The sequence below is a fragment of the Symphalangus syndactylus genome, chromosome 19, assembly GCF_028878055.3.
Source record: "Symphalangus syndactylus isolate Jambi chromosome 19, NHGRI_mSymSyn1-v2.1_pri, whole genome shotgun sequence".
Lineage (NCBI taxonomy): Eukaryota > Metazoa > Chordata > Mammalia > Primates > Hylobatidae > Symphalangus > Symphalangus syndactylus.
In genome coordinates this window covers 22,091,196-22,113,628 of record NC_072434.2, presented here as the reverse complement: position 1 = coordinate 22,113,628, position 22,433 = coordinate 22,091,196, and the positions used below count along the sequence as shown (strand labels likewise).

General features: G+C 47.3%; 1 protein-coding gene and 1 non-coding gene across 2 annotated transcripts; one reads left to right on the top strand and one right to left on the bottom strand.

Annotated features, from left to right (window-relative positions):
* Positions 1–273: 273 nt before the first annotated feature.
* On the top strand, positions 274–21,567 carry LOC129458225 (uncharacterized). Its single transcript, XM_063613710.1, has 10 exons — positions 274–631; positions 1,582–1,791; positions 4,694–4,758; positions 5,233–5,355; positions 5,975–6,104; positions 6,826–7,007; positions 12,649–12,756; positions 13,264–13,399; positions 16,594–16,774; positions 21,498–21,567. Exons 2-9 carry the CDS (start codon positions 1,704–1,706, stop codon positions 16,617–16,619), a joined length of 858 nt encoding a protein of 285 aa, XP_063469780.1. The 5' UTR covers positions 274–631; positions 1,582–1,703; the 3' UTR covers positions 16,620–16,774; positions 21,498–21,567.
* LOC129459026 (U6 spliceosomal RNA) lies at positions 17,655–17,757 on the bottom strand. Its single transcript, XR_008649844.1, has one exon. It is a non-coding gene; the product is annotated as a U6 spliceosomal RNA (small nuclear RNA).
* Positions 21,568–22,433: the final 866 nt, after the last annotated feature.

Below are 22,433 nucleotides of genomic sequence, written 5' to 3'. Positions count from 1 at the left end.
TTTTTTTTTTTTTGGTGTGTGTGTGTGTGTGTGTGCCAGGTTTCCTGAGCAGAGGCTGTGCCCGGCCCCCTGGGCTGCCCGCCAAGGTGGCCAAGTTGCCGGGCCCCTCCAGCTGGTCTGGCCAGGTCCCTGGGGAGCTGGTGTAATGGGTTGGGTGGTAGAGGGAGGCTCTCAGATTCTCTGCTTCCGGGGCAGGGCGGAAGCCAGCACAACCCCTGTCCAAGCTCCTTACAGCCTCCTCTTCAGCTTGAGGAGCTGGCCTCTGGGAGTCACTTCCCCAAGGACAGGGGACTGGCCAGGCAGAGGATAGAGATGGGTGGCTCAGCGCCTCCAAGCCATTCCTGGAGCTTTGACTGCCCGGAGCCCAGGCTCATGAGAAACAGCCTCTCCCCCATACCTGGAAGACTGGGACCCCTCCTTGGGGTGGTGAGGAGGCGGGGCTCTCCGCAGGCCCCTCCCCCATCTCGGCAAGAGTGCCCACAGCCCCTCCGCTGCTTGGGGTCCCACTGAGGCCGGGTGGGGAGCGCCACCTTGGACACTTCCGTGCCTGCCCTGCAGGGGCCGCTCCAGGGTCCCGGAGCACAGCGCCCCCTGGAGAGGCTGTGCCCGACCTGAGGCGCCGGCGTGTCAGGTAAAGGGGTCCCCCTTCCCGCCTGTTCCCTCCACAGCCAAGGAAGGGGCGGGGCAGGGCCCCCGGCCCTCGCTGCGGAAGAGGCGCCTCCAGCCTTGCCTGGTTGCAGCCCTGGGGGCCGCGGGGATCTGTGGGCCTCAGGGGTCTGGGGCAGTCCATTCTTGGGGAAGGTAGGGGAGGGGAGATGGCTCCAGGGTCTCTGGAGAAGTTGTGGGGTATCCTGATCTCAGACCTGCCTGAGCGCTTCGACCTATTATTTGTGGGGAATGGGGCGCTGGATTCTGTATTTTAGACGATGGTGAGTTAGGCCCGGGGAAAACAGGGTGAGCAAGTTCCCAGGGGATGACTTATCCGAGGGGCAGCTCCCAACAACAGGACAGACAGAGACCAGTTAAGAGGGGGGGATACAAAAGAGACGGACACAGGGGCAGAGCAAGGCCCTTTAAGGCAGTGAGCGATGTGACGCGCCCGTTTGGGGACCCGAAGTGCAGGGCGGTGAGAGAACCAGGTTGCGCAGCAGTTTCTTCCCGGCCCACGAGCAGCGCAGCAGTTCCTTCCCGGCCCACGAGCAGGCTTCCCTGGGCCATGTCTGGGAGGGGCAGACATGTGGGGGGCTCTTAGCTCCCCTCATAGGGCAGAAGTAAGGTTATGAATTAGGGGGTGGGGACAGAAGCCTCGGGGAAGAGGGGACCTCGGGGTTTTAGCAGCAAGACTCCCAGAGGCAATTTGGCCTGGAGGCAGAGGGATGGCCCCTGTGACCTAGGAGCCTACCTGTGAGTCTGAGATTCTCTATGCTGGAAGATCCCAGAATGGAAGACTTCTAGGCAAATCAGGAGGGACCAGGGCCCTTCAGAGGGTCCCGAATCTTCCCATGGGGAAGAAATGGGAAGCTGACCCCGGAACCGGGCACTGGCCCTACTCAACCAATTCCTTTTGTGGTAAATGGACAGGGTCTGCCTCCTGCAGCTTCCCCCTGGAGTGAGTGCAGAGGCTGCATCCCTAGGAAGGACTATCTTACGCCTGGCCTGCCCACTGCTGTCGCAAGCTGCAGGCTGCTGCCCCAAGTGTACAGATGAATCCGAGTTCTAACAAGCAAAAACCAAACAGAGTGACCTTTGAGCCATTGACATTACAAGTCTCTTGGAAGTCCAACTTACCGGGTGAGCAGTTGGTCCTGTCTCTCAATTAACTGCGGGTGCTCAGAAGTGGTGGTGACTGCCCAAGCCCTCGCTTGAGGTATACCTAATCGGCACACATCTGCCCACTTCTGGCTACCCCTGTCATAGCTCTGCATGCCTGTCCTTTTTCAGGCCTGCCTCCCTGAGAAGCCTGGAGCTGAGCCAGGATCAAGACATTGCCTGAGACTTTGAGTGACACCTCCACTAGCTGACAGCTGTTCAGGAGAGCCAGAGCGCTCTCTCTCTCTCTCTCTCTCTCTCTCTATATATATATATATATATATATATATTTTTTTTTTTTTTTTTTTTTTTTTTCTTTTCTTTTGAGACATGGTCTCATTCTGTCACCCAGGCTAGAATGCAGTGGCACCATCATACCTCTCTGCAGCCTTGACCTCCTGGGCTTAAGCAGTCCTCCCACCTCAGCCTCCCAAGTAGCTGGGAGTGCAGGTGTGTGCCACCACGTCCAGCTAATTTTTGGTTATTTGTAGATATGAGGTCTCACTATGTTGCCCAGGCTGTTCTTGAACTCCTGGGCTTAAATGATTCTCCTACTTTGGCCTACCAAAGTGCTAGGATTACAGGCCTGAGCCACTGCATCCGGGCAGAGAAATCTTTAGATAACATCTACATGCCAACAATTCCCAAATTGGTATCTGCAGTCCAGATCTGCAATTCTGGAATTCCAGGCTCTTATATCCAACTGCCTATTGATATCTCCACTTTGATGCCAAGTAGATATCTCAAAATTAATATATTCCAAACTGAACTCTTAACTTTATTCCCAACTGCAAATCTGTTCTGTTCCCCACATCAATTAATGGGAACTCAATCTTTCCAGTGTCTCAAGGCCACAATTCTTGACTTCTCTCTCTCATACTCACATCTAGCCATCAACTATTCCTATTGGTTCTACCTTCAACATGGATACAGAATCTGATCATTAGCTTCTAACCACCTCCCTTGGTGTGAACCACCATCTCACCTCTGGATTATTGTCACAACCTCCCAGTTGGTCTCTTGCTTCTGCCCACACCCCATGCCATTCTCCCCCTCTACTCCTGATTTATTCGCAACTGAACAGCCAGAGTGCTGTTGTTAATCGAAGTCAGACCACTTTTATTCAAAACCTGCCCAGGGCTCCTGTCCCTAAAGCCAATTGTCTTTACAATAAGCTACGAGTCCCCCATTATCTGCTCCATTACTGCTTTACCTTCACCTCTCATCACTCTTCCCTGCTCCTCCCACTCCAGGCACCCAGGCGTCCTTGCTGTTCCTTGAGCTTTCCAGGCACGATCCTGCCTCTGGGCCTTCACATTTGCCATTGCCTTGGCTTAGAATGCTCTCTCACCAGATATATAAATGGCTTGCCATTCACGTCCTTCAAGCCCACTCAAATTCAATGAGATTTTCTTTGACTTCTGTGTATATACAAACCTATATGGGCAAATACAAAATAAAAATTCTTTTAGAAGGGTAGTTCCTATGAAGGAACTCCCTGGTGTGTAAGAAGCTCTATGACAGCAAAGATTATTGTCTCTTTTGTTCCCTGATGTGTCTAGGAGAGTCCTTTTACATAGTAGGTGCTCAATAAATGTATGCTAAGGAATGCACTCATTGATTTTCTACTATATGCCAGGAAGCATTCTAAATTTTTTTCACGTATTAATTTATTTAAATCCACAACAATAATAGATACTGTGATGATCATCCCCAGGTTAAGATGTCAGAACTGAAGCTTGGGGGGTTTTAATTTGCTCAAGATGACTTCTTACATGTATTAAGACTCATTGTTCATTTAATCCTCAAATAATAACAGTTAGTATCATCTTCCTTGTCATACAGATGGGGAAGGTAAAGTTGACAGTTTAATTTGCTGGAGATCACAGAGCTGATGAAGCAGAGGAGCTGAACTTGGAACTCATGCAGTTTGGTGCCAGGGCCATTGTGTGTAGCTCCCGTGCTTTGGGTCCAAGTCCTATTCCGAGGGGCTTTTCTTGCAGGGCAATGTGAGAGGGCAACAGCAACTTGAACTAAGGCCCATGTCCCATGTTGCTTTGGAGACCAGTGGTGTCACCAGCTCCTTCCTCTTGCTTTACCTTCTCCCGACTCCACTTGGGGCAAACAGGCTCTATTCCTGGCCTCAACGCTCAGGCTCAGGGAGGCATGCCCTGAAGGCTGTGCCAGTCCAGTTGGCAAAGAAGCCTCCCAGGCCAACTTGGGGTTTCAAGTCCATTCACAACCAAAACTTTCAAAGTCAGTCTAGGACAGCCCTAGAAATTTGTGGCCACTGGGAGTGACTTAAAGTTCTCCTCCCAATTGTTCTTCCATCCCAGGCCATACCTGATGCAGAAAATCTTTTGTATCTTTTGTTTCTTTTGTTTCTTTCTTTCTTTTTTTTTTTTTTTTTTTGAGATGGAGTCTCACTCTGTGCCCAGGCTGGAGTGCAGTAGTGCAATCTCAGTTCACTGCAACCTCTGCTTCCTGGGTTCAAGCAATTCTCCTGCCTCAGCCTCCCGAGTAGCTGGGACTACAGGTGCGTGCCACCACACCCGGCTAATTTTTTATTTTTAGTAGAGATGGGGTTTAACCATGTTGGCCAGGCTGGTCTCGAACTCCCGACCTCAGGTGATCCACCCACCTCAGCTTCCCAAAGTGTTGGGATTACAGGAGTGAGCCACTGCACCCGACTGAAAATCTCTTAACTAGTCCCCACATGATGGCTTTTCCACTTTGGCTTCCATTGGCCTAGAGAAGCTGGTTCTGGGGACCCTGGTAGCTTCTGGGTGTTCTTGGTGGACAGGAAGGGAGGGGGAGGATGACTCTGACTTCCTGTTCCATCTGATGGAATCAGCTAAACTCCCCCAACTAAATCCCTTTTGAGGATTGTGCCAATCAGAAAGAGAAGCCTTTGAGTTCATAGTGGAATTTCTAGAAGAAGAACATATGGTAAGAAAGTTCTCTGGACCTTTGTGTGAACTGAGGCAGAAAGTAGAAAAAAATAAGAGGGCTTATGCCTCCTTGGGTTTTCAGTACTAGCCCTGGCTTGGAAGCACCAGATACTCAGCCCATTGTTGCCTCCTGATGGGGCAGATCTTTGGTGGCTAGGCCACTGGACAGGGTGTCTAAGGCTCAGATCTTGCAGTTCCCTTCCTGTAGGAAAGATCTTTGTCAGAAATCCTTAGCCCCACTGTCCTCCAGAGCCCTACACAGGTGGCCAGACATTGGTGAGCAGCAGTCCTGGGGGCAGGGACATTGCACTGAGAAAATCAAGTGAGCAATCCATCCTTTGGCCTAGTTGATCAGAATCTGGGCTGGGTGTGAAGGGCAGGGGTGGGGTGCGGTCTCAGGTGCTGCCTGTGGGCAGAGCTAAGGGCTGAAGCCCAGCTTATTATGGGCAACAGTCTGTGTATTGTGTCCTAGTCCGAGTTCGCCAAGCTGAAGTTCCTGAGGGCTGTGGAAACCTTGAGTAGTGCTGTGCATGCCCAAGCAGATGGCAATATGGACAATTACTATCCCAAAGCCATCCTGGCCCAGAAAATTGAGGTGAGAAGGACCCAAGCTGTTCTGGGAGTTGGTCATTCAGGGATGAGGATGACAAATCCCGGACCTGAGGGCTGGCATCTCTCTCTGAGGGGGGTTCTTGTTTTGTTGTTGTTGTTGTTGTTGTTTTGTTTGTTTCCTGGCCTTTCTAGATACTAATTCTTGAAGAATCCACTGAGATTTTGATGGGCAACATGCGTCAGCAAGCCATGCTCTGCATCGTGGCGCTGAGGTGCCTTTCCTGCCCTTAGCCCCTCAGAGCGCCTGGGTCTCTGGTGCTGAGAACATTTGGGTTGGGAGGAAGGGCAAGGTTTGGGGACTTAACTTTTGGCTTGTGGGTGGCACAGCCCCAGTGCCTGCATCCTTGGGTGGAGGGGGTGTTCTCCAATTGTACTTTTGGAAGCCTATTAGGACATCCAGTGAGGGAAGCTTCCCCAGCAGCCCCGGCCCTCCTTCCCTGGAGGAGAGGCCATTAGAAAGTGTTTGGGGGCTCAGGTCCCCACTGTTTCCTGCATCTCAGAAAGAGCAGCAGAGCACATTCTCCCAGAGGGTCCTAGAAACATAACCCAGTTTCTCCCAGGGACCGCCAAAGCCGCTTGTCATTCCCTGCCTCTCCCTGCAGTCAGGTGAATCCACCATTCCACTTGTTCCAAAAACTGGATCTGGTAAATGTGGGCGTCTCCAGCCTGTTCTCTCTGCCGCCCATCGTGCCCAGCCTGTACCGAAGAGACAATGCGAGTCTCTACCTCCAGGTAATCCCCACCTCTTCATGGAGAGCTCTACTGGGAGGGTTTGTCTTTGGAGTCACCTCCTGCACCTTAACTCCCCCGCCTTTCTCCTGCTCTGACCTCTCTGCAGAGCTCTTGGCCCGGTGTTCCTGGGGCTGCTAAGAAGCACTCCAGCTGTCATACCCTCACTTGTCTTTCCAGGGATCGGCCCATGCTCCCACCCTATCCATGTCCTTGCTCACTAAGGCTCACAGCAGCCTCAGTCATGGGAGGAGACAGTCTGGTAATAAAACCCACAGATACTGTGGAGCAACTGACCAGTAGACTGCCAAATCTTCCCAGGGGCCTGTAGTTTTTTGTTTTATTTTTAATTTTTAAATTTTGAGACAGGGTGTCACTCTGTTGCCCAGGCTGGAGTACAGTGGTGCAATCATAGTTCACTGTAGCCTCAACCTCTGGGGCTCAAGCTGTCTTCCCACCTCAGCCTTTGTAGTTTTAAAAATAGATGTTTCCTGGACCCAATGGAATGAATCTAATGCGAAGAGTCCCATGGGGTCTGGCTTTGCTGGGGAGAATGGCCCAATGCCTACATTTCACCAGTGGGCTCACAATTTGGGCTGGACCTGGTCCAGTCTTCATTGGGGCCAAGAAAGGTCAGCACCAAGGAAGATCAGAGTGTGGCTGGCCATGAGAGAGAGACTGCCGGGGGTGGCAGAGCCAGGCTGACCCCACTTCCTTCCTCCAGAGGTAGGGGACAAGGAGATAGGGGAGTGCCCCCAGGGAGCCGAGCTGGCACCGTGGCAGTCTGTTCTGGACACTCCCTATCTCTTCACTTGTCGGACGGTCCAGGCCTTAGACGACATGTTGCCGGCTCTTGTGATGGACAGTATGAACCCCAGCATGCTCATACTACAAAACTTCCTGGAGGTAAGTGGCTGTGGAAATCAAGGAAACTGAAAGTCCATATTAATTCTAGTATGTTTGGGAGGAAAGGAATATCAGGATAGCCTAGGTGTCATTCTAGTCCAAAGACCATCAGTTCTCATGCCTCAGCGTGCATAAACATCACTTGAAGACAAATTTCTGTATCTCCCACGAAATATCGTTTTGAGGATCACATTTTTGGAAACATAGCCAACTAAGCTGAGGATCCATTTCTGCCCAGGACTTGGACATATTGGGGCTTCAATGGTAATAACATATCTGTGCCAGACTTTAATCTTCAAAGTATTTTCCCCTTTTGCAGTGTCTACCGTTGCTCTGTGATAAAGAAGACCTCAGTGCTTAACCACAGGCTACTTTTATATCCCTTAATGTAATCCCCTCCAGAGACTCATTGTACTTCTTTAACTGTCTTTAGAGCTTTAGAGCGTTTCAAATATTCTTAGTTATGACAAATTGTTATCTCCTGAGGGTAGTTTGAGTTGGGGAAACAGCCAAGAGTCACTTGAAACCGACTTTCATGAACAGGATGGTAATCAATTAGGGTAATAAAATTTTGCATAAAGCATTAGGTGTGACTACAAAGAAGGAGACAAGATTGCCCAGGCATCTTATAAAAAGACCTTGACAAGGCCGGGCGCGGTGGCTTACGCCTGTAATCCCAGCACTTTGGGAGGCTGAGGCGGGTGGATCACTTGAGGTCAGGCGTTTGTGACCAGCCTGGACAACATGGTGAAACCCCGTCTCTACTAAAAATACAAAAAAATTAGCTGGGCGTGGTGGTGGGCACCTGTAATCCCAGCTACTCGGGAGGCTGAGGCAGGAGAATCGCTTGAACCCAGGAAGTGGAGGTTGCAGTGAGCCGAGATCACGCCATTGCACTCCAGCCCGGGCAACAAGAGTGAAATTCCGTCTCAAAAAAAAAAAAAAAAACCCAAAAAACCCAAAAAGACCTTGACAAGGGCTTTAGCTAGAGGGAAATTTGTCCACATTTGGATGAGTGACATAGTTCTTTTGGAATGTATCATCTCTGGTATGTTTGTTGAGAAGGATTTTGGATTTTTGTGCTTTTTAGGCAACCTCGCTATAAATGTAAGAACAAATGTTCTGTTATTCTTGGAGTCTGTGGGGAACAGAGATGCAAAACTTTGGTCCTGGTCAGGGTAGAGTCTTCAAGAGATCCATTACGGGGGTTCTCATTATCCAAAGATAAATGATGCCCTGCAAAAGTACCACCTGAAACAGGTTCCAACATTTTGTATAAAATAGTGGAGAAATCAATTTATCTTGATAAATAAAATTAAAAGTATAAAAATAAGTTATTTTTATGTGTAACAAAATTTATTTTTGCTACTTTGAGGTAATTCTCAGTCAAGTGTGTATATTTTAGACATATTTTTCCTACAAAATGACATGATAGCATAATACAACATCATTTATTTCACATTTGACTTTGCAGAGCTGAATCAGAAAGGTTGAATTTGAGGGCTATATGGTTTTCTTAAGGGCCCTCCTTTTTCTTTTGTCTTCTTTTTTTCCGTTTTTAAATTAAGGTATAATTTACATATAGTGTAGTTCAGCTTTTAGTGTGTAGATCTGTGGGTTTTGACAAATGCATGCAGTCCTGTAATTATAGCCACAATTAAGCTACAGAGCAGTTCTATCACAACCCCCCCCCAATTCCCCCATGACTCTATGGTCAACCTCTTCCCCATTCCCCATCCCTGGCAATGGCTGATTTGTTTCCTGTCCCTATAGTTTTGCCGTTTCTAAAGTGTCATCTAGGTGCTGTGGTTCATGCCTGTAGTCCCAGCACTTCGGGAGAGCGAGGTAGGGGGATCACCTAAGCCAAGGAGTTTGAGACCAGCCTGGGCAACATATGAGACCCCGTCTCTACTAAAAATAAAAAAAAATATTAGCTGGGCATGTGGTGTGTGCCTGTTGTCTCAGCTACTTGGGAGGCTGTGGTGAGGGGATCGCCTGAAGCCTAGAGTTTGAGGCTGCAGTGAGCTGTGATCGTGCTACCGCACTCCAGCCTGGGCAACAAAGCTAGACCCTGTCTTGAAAATAAATAAACAATTAATTAATAAGATAATTAAATAAATAATTATCTTATTAATTAATCAATTTATTAAATTGATTAATTAATTAAGATAATTAAATGTTATCTAAGGCTGAGTACTCCAGCCTGGGGAACAAAGCGAGACCCTATCTCAAAAATAAATAAATAAAATAATTAAAATGTTATCTAAGGCTGAGTACAGTGGTTCATGCCTGTAATTCCAGCACTTTGGGAGGATCACTTGAGCCCAGGAGACCAAGACCAGCCTGGGCAACAGTGAGACCCCCACCTCTACAAATAATAAAAAAATTATCCGGACATGGTGGTGTGTACCTGTGGTCCCAGCTACTTGGGAGGCTGAGGTGGGAAGATCACCTGAGCCCAGGAGGTCGAGGCTGCAGTGAGCTGTGACAGTGCCACTGCACTCCAGTCTGGGCAATATACAGGGAGATCTTGTCTAAAAAAAAAAAAAAAGAAAATCTAAGTAGAATTATCCAGTAGACAGTCTCTGGAGTCTGTCTTCTTTCATTTAGCATAATGCATTTGAGATTTATTCATGTTGTTATGTGTATCAGTACTTTGTTTCTTTTTATTTTTTAATTGAGTAGATGGATCACAGTTTGTGCATTAATTTTCCAGTTGAGGAACTTTAGGGTTGTTTCCAGACTGGGATGATTACAAATGAAGCTGCTATAAATCTTTGTGTGCAGGCTTTTGTATGAACATAGGTTTTTATTTCACTTGAGTAAATTTCTTGGAGCGGGACTGCTGTGTTTTATGGCATGTGGATGTTTCACTTTATGAGATACTTCCCAGCGGAGCGCGGTGGCTCATGCCTGTAATCCCAGCCCTTGGGGAGGCTGAGGAGGGCGGATCACCTGAGGTGGGGAGTTTGAGACCAGCCTGACCAACATGGAGAAACTCCATCTCTACTAAAAATACAAAATTAGCCGGGCGTGGTGGCACATGCCTGTAATCCCAGCTATTTGGGAGGCTGAGGCAGGAGAATCACTGGAACCTAGGAGGCAGAGGTTGCTGTGAGCTGAGATTGTGCCATCACACTCCAGCCTGGGCAACAAGAGCAAAACTCCCTCTTAAAAAAAAAAAAAAAAAAGGTTGGGGGGGATACTTCCAAAGTGTTTTCCCAAGTGGCCGTTTTCCATTCCCACTAGCAATGTGTAAGAGTCCCAGTTACTCTGCATCCCTGCCAGCATGTAGTACTGTTAGTGTTTCCTTTTAGTCATTCTTATAGATGTGTAGTGGTATCTCTTTGTGGTTTTAACTTGCGTTTCCTAGTGACTAATGTTGGGGACCTTTTCATAGATGCATTTGCCATCTACGTATCTGCTTTGATGAAGCGTCTATTTAAATCTTTTGCCCATTTTTTTATTGGATTGTTTTCTTATTTGGGTGTTTGAGGGTTTATTTTATTTCATTTTATTTTATTTTATTTTATTTTATTTTATTTTATTTTATTTTATTTTATTTGAGATAGCATCTCACTCTGTTGCCCAGGCTGGAGAGCAGTGACACCATCACTACTCACTGCAGCCTCGAACCTCCTCGAGAGACCTTCCCACCTCAGCCTCCTGACTAGCTAGGACCATAGGTGTGCACCACCATGCTCCACTAATTTTTGAATGTTATGGGCCAGGCACAGTAGCTCACGCCTGCAGTCCCAGCACTTTGAGAGGCTGAGGCGGGTGGATCACTTGAGGTCAGGAGTTCGAGACCAGCCTGGCCAACATGGCAGAACCCCATCTCTACTAAAAATACAAAACTTAGCCAGATGTGGTGGCATATGCCTGTAATCCCAGCTACTGAGGTGGCTGAGACAGGATAATCTCTTGAACCTGGGTGGAGAAGGTTGCACTGAGCCAAGATCATGCCACTGCACTCCAGCCTGGGCGACAGAGCGAGACTCCGTCTCAAAAAAAAAAAAAAAAAAAAGAAAAAATTTATGTAGAGCTACGGTCTCCCTATGTTGCCCATACTGGTCTTGAGCTCCAGGGTGCAAGCAATCCTCCTGCCTTGGCCTCCCAAAGTGCTGGGATTACAAGTGTGTGAGCCACCACGCCCAGCCTTGAGAGCTCTTTGTATATTCTGGATATAAATATTTTGTCAGATATGTGATTTGCAGACATTTTCTCCCATTTTGTGGTCTGACTTTATACAATGTCTTTTTTTTTTTTTTTTGAGACGGAGTCTCACTCTGTCACCCAGGCTGGAGTGCAGTGGCATGATCTCAGCTCACTAAACCTCTGCCTCCCCGGTTCAAGCAATTCTCCTGCCACAGCCTCCTGAATAACAGAGATTACAGGCATGTGCCACCACACCTGGCTAATTTTTGTATTTTTAGCAGAGACAGGATTTCACCATATTGGCTGGACATTCATTGAATGCCCACATCGTGTTGAACTCCTAACCTCAGGTGACGCACCCACCTCAGCTGACCAAAGTGTTGGGATTACAGGCGTGAGCCACTACACCCAGCCCTGGCCACTCTTAACAGTATCTTTTGAAGAGCAGGTAGTTATTCATTTTGATGAAGTCCAAATCATTATTATTTTTTATGGTTATACTTTCTTTGTACTATTTAGGAATTTTTGCCTTCTTTAAGTATTTTCTCATTTTCTTCTAGAATCTTATCATTCTAGATTTTAAGTCTGTGGTCAATTCTGAATTAACTTTTGTATTGGACGGTCAGGTACACGTTGTAGTTCATTTTTCTTTTTTTGCCACATGGCTGTCCATGATGGGGTTCAATGCTCTGAGAGAAAGGCTACCCTGAAGGACACCTGTCCAGCAGCTATGATACGGGACACACTTTCCCAAAAGTTTGTAGCAAGCAGGACACAGGCCTGTCTTCCCTGGTGGGATCTCAACCTAGTATGGTAATAATAACACTTATAGGGCTGCTGGGAGGATAGAGTGGGTTATTCTATTCAGAATACTTACCTGTGTCACTATTATTATTAACCTCCAGAAATGAACGGCTCTGAATCTCATCCTTCAGAGACCACTTTACCCCTTCCCCTGGCCTAGCAGGTAGGGGTTTGCATGGATGTGCCACCAAGAGAGCCCTGTCTCCCCACCTTATCCCATTCCTGCTTACCCACTGCTTTGTAATTCTGCATCTAAGGCACAGCACTGTCTTTAAACATTCCTGTCAGAAGAGACCCAGAAGGTAGCAGGTGAAGCCCTGGAGACTTTTTTTTTTTTTTTTTGAGACAGAATCTCACTCTGTCACCCAGGCTGGAGTACAGTAGTGTGATCTCAGCTCACTGCAACCTCCACCTCCCAGGTTCAAGCCATTCTGCTACCTCAGTCTCCCGAGTAGCTGGGACCACAGGCATGCACCACCACACCCAGCTAATTTTTTGTATAGCCCAGGAGACTCTTAAACACACCTTTGCTTTGCCAAGTTCATGGGGCCTTGTGCTCTGGTGCCTGCCACAACTCCCTCCTTTTTGTCTTTTTAGTAGTCAGGGATGTGGAGTCGAGAAGGAAGGGAGAAGCACTCCCACAGAAGGTGTTCACAAGGTCTCTTTACTCCTTTTCTAGATCATCTTACCTTGGTCATTACTGTCAGACAAAGTGCACGAACAGATGAGGGCCTTGGGCACTATTTCCCGGCTGCTGAGGTTTATTTGCAATTTCCCCGGACTGTCAGTGAGTGCTTGGAGTGGGGGGAAAGGCTGACCCAGCGGGCCCTGCTTCTCTGTACATGGGGTACCTGAGAGTCTGTGGCTCTGCAGGGGGTTACTGGGGGGTGGGCGGTCAGAGTGTCTCTCTTTTTTTGCATTAGTGCCTTTTCTGTTCCTATGGGGTAAGAGGCTTGACTTGTTTGCTTGGTTTGCCCTTGGCCAAGTGAGTTCCAATTGGCTGGACACATCTCAACCTTGTTGGGGGACCTTGGCCTAAACAGCTGGGTTGGGTCCACAGCTTCCCACTGGCTAACATGTTTCAGGGATCTGGCTGCCCCATTTCCCCGGGTGCTGCTTTGAAAGGTTTTTCTTGGGCAGGGAAAGAGTGTGGAGCTGGTGTGGTGAGGGATACATGCAGGCAAATGATTTAGTGGGGTCGAGGGGCGGGGAGGTTGGAGAGGGATGGTGGCCACAGTATGGGGAAGTTCCTTTTGGGGTGATGGGGAGTTAACCAGTTTCCTCTTCTGGGCAGCACATGGAGGAATTCTCGATGAGTGGGAAACTGATGAGCATCTTCGGCCTCTTCGTCATGGGCTGCAACCACGAGATCAGCATAGAGGCATCAGAGGCGTTGCATTATCTGTTCAAAATCCTTGTGCTTCAGAGAAGTAAGCAACATGAGCCTGGGTGGCCACTGGGCTACAGCCATGGGGACCCATGAATAACAAGAGCATATAAGCACTGTTCATTGAATGCCCACACTGTGCCAGGCACACGATGAAGGGCAGTTCCTTCTCACGAGGGCAGTGGAGTAAATATGCTATGATGCCCCAAGATGAGGGATCCCCATTACAAGTAGATCTGGAAACTTTACCTGGATGAGCTCCAACCCCATTGCTGATGCAATGCCCTCTTGTAAGAGATTCTAAGAGATTCTTGGGGAAAAGGGGAGCTAGGCTTGCAGCCACCTATGGAATCAACTTGGATACTCAGTATTTCCCAGTGGTCTCAGCCTTACTGCTAGGCCTAAGACTGGGAAAATGAATACCTTTTCTTAGGGAACAAATTTGGGAGTCCCAGATTGAGACCCTCTTTGCTCGAGGAAAACAAAAAATACAGTCATACGTGCTTACAGAGGTGCCAGGAGGATTTGCAAATATCCCTAAAAGGAGTTTCAGAAACTCTGACTTCTCATGGTTCAACAGGGCATACTTCTTATAAGGGCATTTGCTCAGCACCCACAGGTAGAACAGTCCACATTCTGGCACAGGGCAGGAACAGCTGCAAGGACCAGACTGAGACCCCAGCCACATTCTCCCTCCACCCATTGGCCTGGTGCTGGGGAACTCTTCTCATTCTGTTGAGCAAATATTATTTCACCCATTTCACTCTGTTGATCTTCTCTGAGGTTTGGAGGGGAAATAAAGAAGGGTGTGTTCCTATTTCCCTGTTAAGGCCCTGCCCCTTAATTGTTATTTTTGGACTGAAAGTGTGAAACAGAAGACAGAGACTATCCTGAAGGATTTGCAGAAGGATTTCCGTGGAACATGGCTTGCCAGCCTGCAGGATCTAACACTGGTAACCCTCACTCCTCACAGTGCATGAAATGCCCAGATGGGGAGCCATGACAGGGAAGAAAGAGAGCTGGGGTGGGGAGACTGTAGATGGCCTGTGTGGGGCCACAGAGGAGTACTCCTTCACCCAGGGGAGTGTCTCCAAAGCTCAAGGTCTCATGGATAGCAGGCTGGAGAGGTAAGACTCATTCCCTAGCTGCACTTGAGTTGACTGAGGCTTGAGGTCACTGAGAGTTCTTTTTTTTTTGAAATAGAGTCTTGCTCTGTCGCCCAGGCTGGAGTGGCACGATCTCAGCTTACTGCAACCTCTGACTCCTGGGTTCAGGTGATTCTGTAGCCTCAGCCTCTCGAGTAGCTGGGATTACAGGTGCGTGCCACCACACCCAGCTAATTTTTGTATTTTTTAGTAGAGATGGGGTTTCACCATGTTGGCCAGGCTGGTCTCAGACTCCTGACTTCAGATGATCCACCCGTGTTGGCCTCCCAAAGTGCTAGGATTACAGGCGTGAGCCACTGCACCTGGCCAAGAGAGTTGTTTAAAAGAAATATAGTCAACCCTATTCTCCTCCTACAGATTGGCCCTTGTACCTTATTTGTAGCCTAGCCTTAATTTTTTTTTTTATTCAGTAAAGATGTATTGGTTGTCTTAGCTGGGCGTGGTGGCTCATGCCTGTAATCCCAGCACTTTGGGAGGCCAAGGCGGGTGGATCACGAGGTCAGGAGATCGAGACTATCCTGGCTAACACGGTGAAACCCCATCTCCACTAAAAATACAAAAAAAAAAAATTAGCTGGCGTGGTGGCGGGCTCCTGTAGTCTCAGCTACTCAGGAGGCTGAGGCAGGGGAATGGCGTGAACCTGGGAGATGGAGCTTGCAGTGAGCCGAGATCACGCCGCTGCACTCCAGCCTGGGCGACAGAGCAAGACTCCATCTCAAAAAAACAAAAAGATACATTGGTTGTCTTAGATATGGTGTCTCCAGGCTCAATCAACTCAAATCACTCCAGTCAGAAATCCAGGAGTCATCCCTTGCTCTTTCCTCTCCCTCACTCTTCACATCCAATTCAACACCAGGTTTGTTCATTCTGCCTCCTGGATAGCTCTTGAATTTGTCCACTCTGCTCCAGCCCCACTGTGGGGCCCCCAGCATCTCTTGCCTGGGTCACTCCAGCAGCCCCTTGCTGATCATCCTGTTTCCAACTGTGCTTCTTGTCACATCACTTTCTATGCTACAGTCAGAGAACTGCATTTCTAAAATGCACATGCTGAGATTTATTATTCTCCTTCAGACTGCATTGACTCTCCATTGTCCTCATTCTAAAGTCCAAACTTGTTCACTTGACCCACAAGGCCCTTCATGATCTGGTCCCTGCTGTAACTGTCCTGCCTCATCTTGTCTTAGTCTCCCTTTTCCACCTGGCCCAGGTCTCCCTTGCAGGACACAGTAGTTAGGCTGAACTTCCTTCCACTCCAGGCCTTTGCATATTCTGTTCCCTCTGCCTGGAACTCTGTCCTTCTTTTTCCTTGGGTCTGAATCATGGCGGTAAGGGATCATGGCGGTAGGAATCACATGGCAGTAGGAAGGAGAAGTGCTGAGCAAAGGAGAAAACATCCCTTATAAAACCATCAGATCTTGTGAGAACTCACTCACTATCACAAGAACAGCATGAGGGTAACCACTCTGACACATGGGGATTATGGGAACTACAATTCAAGATGATATTTGGGTGGGAATACAGACAAACTGTATCACTCACATTGCACTATAACTGCCTGTTTACTTGCCCTGACTTGATGGTAAATTCCTTGAGGGTAAAGGCATTGTATGTCTTAGTCGCAGTTGTCCTGAGCTCCTAGCAATACAACCAGGCACAGAGCTGGGCCTCAATATTGTTTGAGTGAATGAGCTTCACATGGATATGCAGGTGCAGGCTCAGAGGCATGAGGCATGTCTGCTGTACATAATAGCAGTCCTACTTGCTTTGGAATGCTGCAAGCTCACTAAACATCAGAACTAATTTCCAGTGGACTCGCTTGCATTCCAAATGGAAGTAGAAATGCCTTTTGCATTGTCCTCTGTATCAAGTTGTCTGGACCATTGCTCCTTCCTCGAGACTTCAGAGCTGGTGGCACTCTGAAGCTTGGCTCACACCACGGAATAGCCAGATGCTGACCAGGGGCTGCCTCCACTGGCCCGTGGTTGATTGGTCTCTTTGGAGGCCAGAGGCTTTGGGGCAGACCCAAGTTGGGATGCTAACATTGTGGAGACAGCTGTTCTTCTTTCTTCAGTTCTTCAAGAAATACCTGACCCCTGAGGAGAGAGCAGATATGATCATGGTGAGCATGGAGGCCATGACCAACACCAGCAGGCATGACATCTCTGCGGCTTCCAAGATGTTAAAGATGATCCTGAAGTACACAATTCCAGAGATCGGGAAGGTAGCAGCTCTGGGGGACCTAATGGTTCAAGGTCAATTTAAGGATTCTTCCTTTCTGTTCTGTTTTGGGTCTGTTCTATCTCCTACCAGTTTGAGTTTAAAGAATCACACACTTCAACCCAGAGGAGAAAAGGCTAAATGAGGAGTTGTGATTGTTGAAAAGACTCTTCTTTGGGAAGGGTTGACCATCTGGCTTCCATCTCCACCAGGATGGGAAGAAGAATTGAGTCAAAGCTATAACAGACTACTAGGGGCTGCTAGGACCAGGAGAGACCTCAGTCTTCTTCCTGCTTCCAGACAGTATTTGATATGTTAGATCTATAGGTGCCTTCTTGTTAATTCAGGGGTGTGTGTGTATATAAATGTAAATATAATATATATCCATAAACTTGTGACACACTAACATAAATAGAGATGAAATACAGAGACTCTTTTATGAGAGCTGGGACTGGTGCTCAGTAAAATTAAGACAGCATAGGGCTGGGTGTAGTGGCTTACACCTGTCTGTAATCCTAGCAGTTTGGGAGGCTGAGGTGAGGGGATCACTTGAGCCTAGGAGTTTGAAACCAGCATGGGCAACATAGCAAGACCCCATCTCTTAAAAACATTAATAAAAAATTAAGACAGCCAGTTTAGCTGTCCTTTTTATTATAGCATTTTAAAATATCTTATGGACGATGGAGTCCCTCTTATTTTAATGTCCTAACCCACTTCTCTAACTCACTTATGACCTCTCCACTATAGGTCCTATGAGCAGTTCCAGGATCTTACATTTTCCACTTCTCCGGCCTGGATTGCCTTTTGGTTGAATGCCTAAGAGCAGACCACTGATAAGTTGAAGGGGACCCCAAAGGTCAACTACCCTAACTCCCCACTTGATGCTTGTCATCTCTTTTTAAGGTTTTAAATCTATTTTGTATGGAATGCTTCACAAATTTACATGTCATCCTTGTGCAGGGGCCATGCTAATCTTCTCTGTATTATTCCAATTTTAGTATCTGTGAAGCGAGCACAATGCTTGTAATCTCTTCGAGAGCACCCCAGACCACTGGACACCCAGACGGTGCTGAAAGCAATCTTGAGGCACTCACTACCTGAAACTATAGCTCATTTGTATTTGTAAACTACTTTCTTTTTAAAAAAAAGTTTTTTAATTTACAAAAAGGATATATATTTATGGCATACAACATGATATTTTGAAATATGTATACATTGTGGAATGGCTAAACCAAGCTAATTAACATATCAGTTAACTCACATACTTTTTTTTTGTAGTGAGAACATTGAAAATCTATTGTCTTAGCAAATTTCAAGTATAGAATAGTCACCATGTTGTACAATAGATCTGAACTTATTTCTCCTGTTTAAATGAAATTTTGTATCCTTTGACCAGTATCTCCCCAATCCTCCTCACCTCCAGCCCCTGGTAACCACCGTTGTACTCTGCTTCTATGAGTTTGACTTTTTTAGATTCCACGTCTAAGTGAGGTCACCCAGTATTTGTTTTTCTATACCTGGCTTGTTTTGTTTTTCATAATGTCCTCCAGGTTCATGTATACTGTTAAATGACAGTATTTCCTTCATTTTTAAGGGTGAAGAGCATTCCATTGTGTATATGCCACATTTTCTTTATCCATTTATCTGTTGTTGGAAGCTTAGGTTCTTTCCCTATCATGGCTATTACAAAAAACGCTGCAATGAACAGGGGAGTGCAGATATCTCTTCCAGACACTGGTTTCATTTTCTTTGGCTATATACCCATAAGTGGTATTGGTAGTTTTACTTTTAGTTTTTTGAGTAACCTCCATAATGTTGGAATTTTCCATAATGGTTGTGCTAATTTACATTCTACCAACAGTGTATAAAGGTGAACCACATTCCTTATCTAAAAGTTCTAACTTATAGTGCACTGAAATCTGCATCCCCATAGTTTCTAGTCCCTGGCCCAAGTTTACCTTCTGGGGTTATGCAGAATTCAATTAATATTAATAAAATTAAAAAAAAATTCAAGTGTTACTAATGCTAGGTGCTATATACTATGCTAGCTTCTTTTACATATTCTTGTATTGAATTCTTACAACATATCTGTTGTTAAGAATTATTTTCTCTTTAGAAATGAGAAGGCCAGGTGCAGTGGCTCTCACCTGTAATCCCAACACTTTGGGAGGCCCAGGAAGAAGGATTGCTTGAGTTTGGGAGTTCAAGAGCAGCCTGGGCAATATAGTGAGACCTCGTTTCTACTAAAAATCAAAAGCATTAGTTGTGCATGGTGGCGCACACTTGTAGTCCCAACTACTAGGGAGGTTGAGGTGAGAGGATCGCTTGAACCCAGGAGATGGAGGCTGCAGGGAGCTATAATTGTGCCACTGCACCCCAGCTGGGACACCAGAGCTAGACCCTGTCTCAAAAGAAAAACAAAATGAGAAAAGGCTCAAAGAGGCTATGAGCCTTAATTACTGAAGTTTCGTCAGCAGTTATTAGGTGACAGACACTGTTCCAACCAATTCAGATGCATTAACTCAGAACTGTTGATGTGAGTAAAATAGTCCTCATATTTTGCACAAGGAAATAGAGTGCAGAGAGGATGAAAAGCTTTCCCAAGCTCACACAGTTGGTAAGTGGGGAGGTGAAATTCACATCCAGGTAGTATGACTTTAGAGTTCATGCGGACCACCACCTGTTGCCTCCACCCCACATGGCCAGTAAACAGCAAGGACTGACTCTTCTCTCCCTCCATAATAGTCTTGAGACCACTTGGAGGCAGCAATCCTATGCCCTCTGCCTTCCTCTCTCTAAGTTACTCATCCTCAGATTCTTCCTTCTTTCTTCATGACATGGTTTCCAGACATGGTTCTGGTCTCCCCTGGCTGCTCTCTATTTTGTCCCTCTTAAAATATGGGGTCTATTCCGTGGTGGGCAGGTCTGTATAAAGCTACCCTTAAAATCCAAGGAAGCTGAGAGGTCAAAGAAAGAGGTTGATGAATCCAGTTTCTGAGAAAGAAACTACTTCGGAGGCGGAGGCAGGAGAATTGCCTGAACCCAGGAGGCGGAGGTTGCAGTGAGCCCAGATCGTGCCACCGCACTCCAGCCTGGGAGGCAGAAGGAGACCCTGTCTCAAAAAAAAAAAGACCAGGCATGGTGGCTCACGCCTGTTATCCCAGCAGTTTGGGAGGCTGAGGGAGGTGGATCACCTGAGGTCAGGAGTTTGAGACCAGCCTGACCATCATGGCAAAACCCCATCTCTACTAAAGATACAAAAATTAGCCGGATGTGGTGGCGTGCGCCTGTAGTCCCAGCTACTTGGGAGGCTGAGATAGGAGAATCACTTGAACCCGGGGGGTGGAGGTTGCAGTGAGCTGAGATTGCGCCACTGCATTCCAGCCTGGGCGACCGAGCCAGACTCCGTCTGAAACAAAACAAAAAACAAAACGGAAGCCATGTCTCAGGAGGCTGCGAGACGAGATGGTGGACCCCCCCAGCCATCACCTGCCATGGCCCAGAGGTTCTATACAATAGGAGTCGGACATGGTGGGTGTGCCTCTAGTCCCAGCTACTGGGAGGCTGAGGTGGGAGAATCACTGGAGCCCAGGACATCAAGGCTGCAGTGAGCTATGAGCATGCCACTACCCTGTCTCTAAGAAACTAACAAATATACCTTAGAGAAGGAATGTGTAGGACAATTAAAATCAACCCCTCAGGAAAAAGCAAGAATGCTATGCAAATCTGCCCTAAGGGCAGGATTTATGGTAAGGGTTGTTTCGACCTAAGGACAGGATGTACGGCAACAATAAATAAAGTAAGTCCGGGCACGGTGGCTCACGCCTGTAATCCCAGGACTTTGGGAGGCCGAGGTGAGTGGATCAGGAGGTCAGGAGATCGAGACCATCCTGGCCAACATAGTGAAACCTCGTCTCCACTAAAAATACAAAAATTAGCTGGGCGTGCTGGTGAGTGCCAATAGTCCCAGCTATTTGGGAGGCTGAAGCAGGAGAATCTCTTGAACTCAAGAGGTGGAGGTTGCAGTGAGCTGAGATGGCGCTACTGCATTCCAGCCTGGTGATAGAGCAAGACTCCATCTAAAAAAAAAATAAATAAATAAAGTAGAAATCTCAGAGGTATTCTGGGAACAAAGATTAATCAGAAGTCAATATGGTGACCAAAACGAAAAGAGAAGGAAAAAATAAAATAAAAAGAAAAAAAAAAGTAAATATTGTGGGCCAGGTGCTGTGGCTCACACCTGTGACCCTAGCACTTTGGGAGGCCGAGGTGAGCAGATTGCCTGAGCCTAGGAGTTCGAGACCAGCGTGGGCAACATGGTAAAATCCTGTCTCTAATAAAAATACAAAAAATCAGCCGGGAGAGGTGATGTGTACCTGTAATCCCAGCTACTCAGGAGGCTGAGGCATGATAAAACCCAGGAGGTGGAGGTTGCAGTGAGCTGAGATCTCACCACTGCACTCCAGCTGCATGGGTGACAGAGCAAGACTTTGTCCCAAAAAAAAAAAAAAAAAGTCAATATGGTGGATTAGCATCCAACATGGGGTTGCTTCAGGCCCCATAGGGTCCAAGACAGTCCACAGCCCTGAGGGTGTGGCCTGACCACAGCAGAGTGCAGTGGGACGGTGACTTTTTTGGTCTGGACATGCTATGTATGCATCATGTGCAGCCCTAAAGGTGAAGTGGGTGCCTAGTTATGTGGATGCTGGTGAGCTGGTGTTGAATGTCTGGAAAGAACCTCCTTTTCCCTCATTTCAGGTGCCGGAAATCATCCAGTACCTTTACTACCTCATGAACAGCATTACAGAAACCACAGCCCAAAAGACCATTGAGAAGATCCTGTATCTGCTGTTCCAGTACTACACTGATGAAGTTATCCTGACACTACTGAAGATAGAAGATCAGTCACAAAAGTAGGTGACTTTCCATCCCACATGTACATGCCCCCAGTAGTCTATTTGCTTCTTCTTAAAACATATTCAGGACCGGCGCAGTGGCTTACTTCTGTAATCCCAGCACTTTGGGAGGCCCAGGTGGACAGATCACCTGGGGGTCAGGAGTTCGACACTAGCCTGGCCGACATGGTGAAACCCCGCCTCTACTAAAAATACAAAAAATTAGCTGGGCGTGGTAGCGGGTGCCTGTAATCCCAGATATTCAGGAGGCTGAGTCAGGAGAATTGCTTGAACTTGGGAGGCAGAGGTTGCAGTGAGCCGAGATCGCGCCATTGAACTCCAGCCTGGGCAACAAGAACGAAACTCTGTCTCAAAAAAAAAAAAAAAAGTAGCGGCTGGGCACGGTGGCTCACGCCTCTAATTTCAGCACTTTGGGAGGCCAAGGCGGGTGGATCATCTGGGGTCTGGAGTTCAAGACCATCCTGGCCAATATGGTGAAACCCCGTCTCTACTAAAAATACAAAAATTAGCCAGGCGTGGTGGTGGGGACCTGTAATGCCAGCTACTCAGGAGGCTGAGGCAGGAGAATCACTTGAACCTGGGAGGTGGAGGTTGCAGTAAGCCGAGATCATGCCACTGCACTCCAGCCTGGGAGATAGAGTGAGACACTGTCTCATATATATATAGATAGCTGTTCTAACAAGTGTGTGGTAGCCTCTCATTGTGGTTTTAATTTGCATTTCCCTAGTTCAATTGCCACTAATGATGATGGGCATCGTTTCATGTCTTTCTTTGCCAT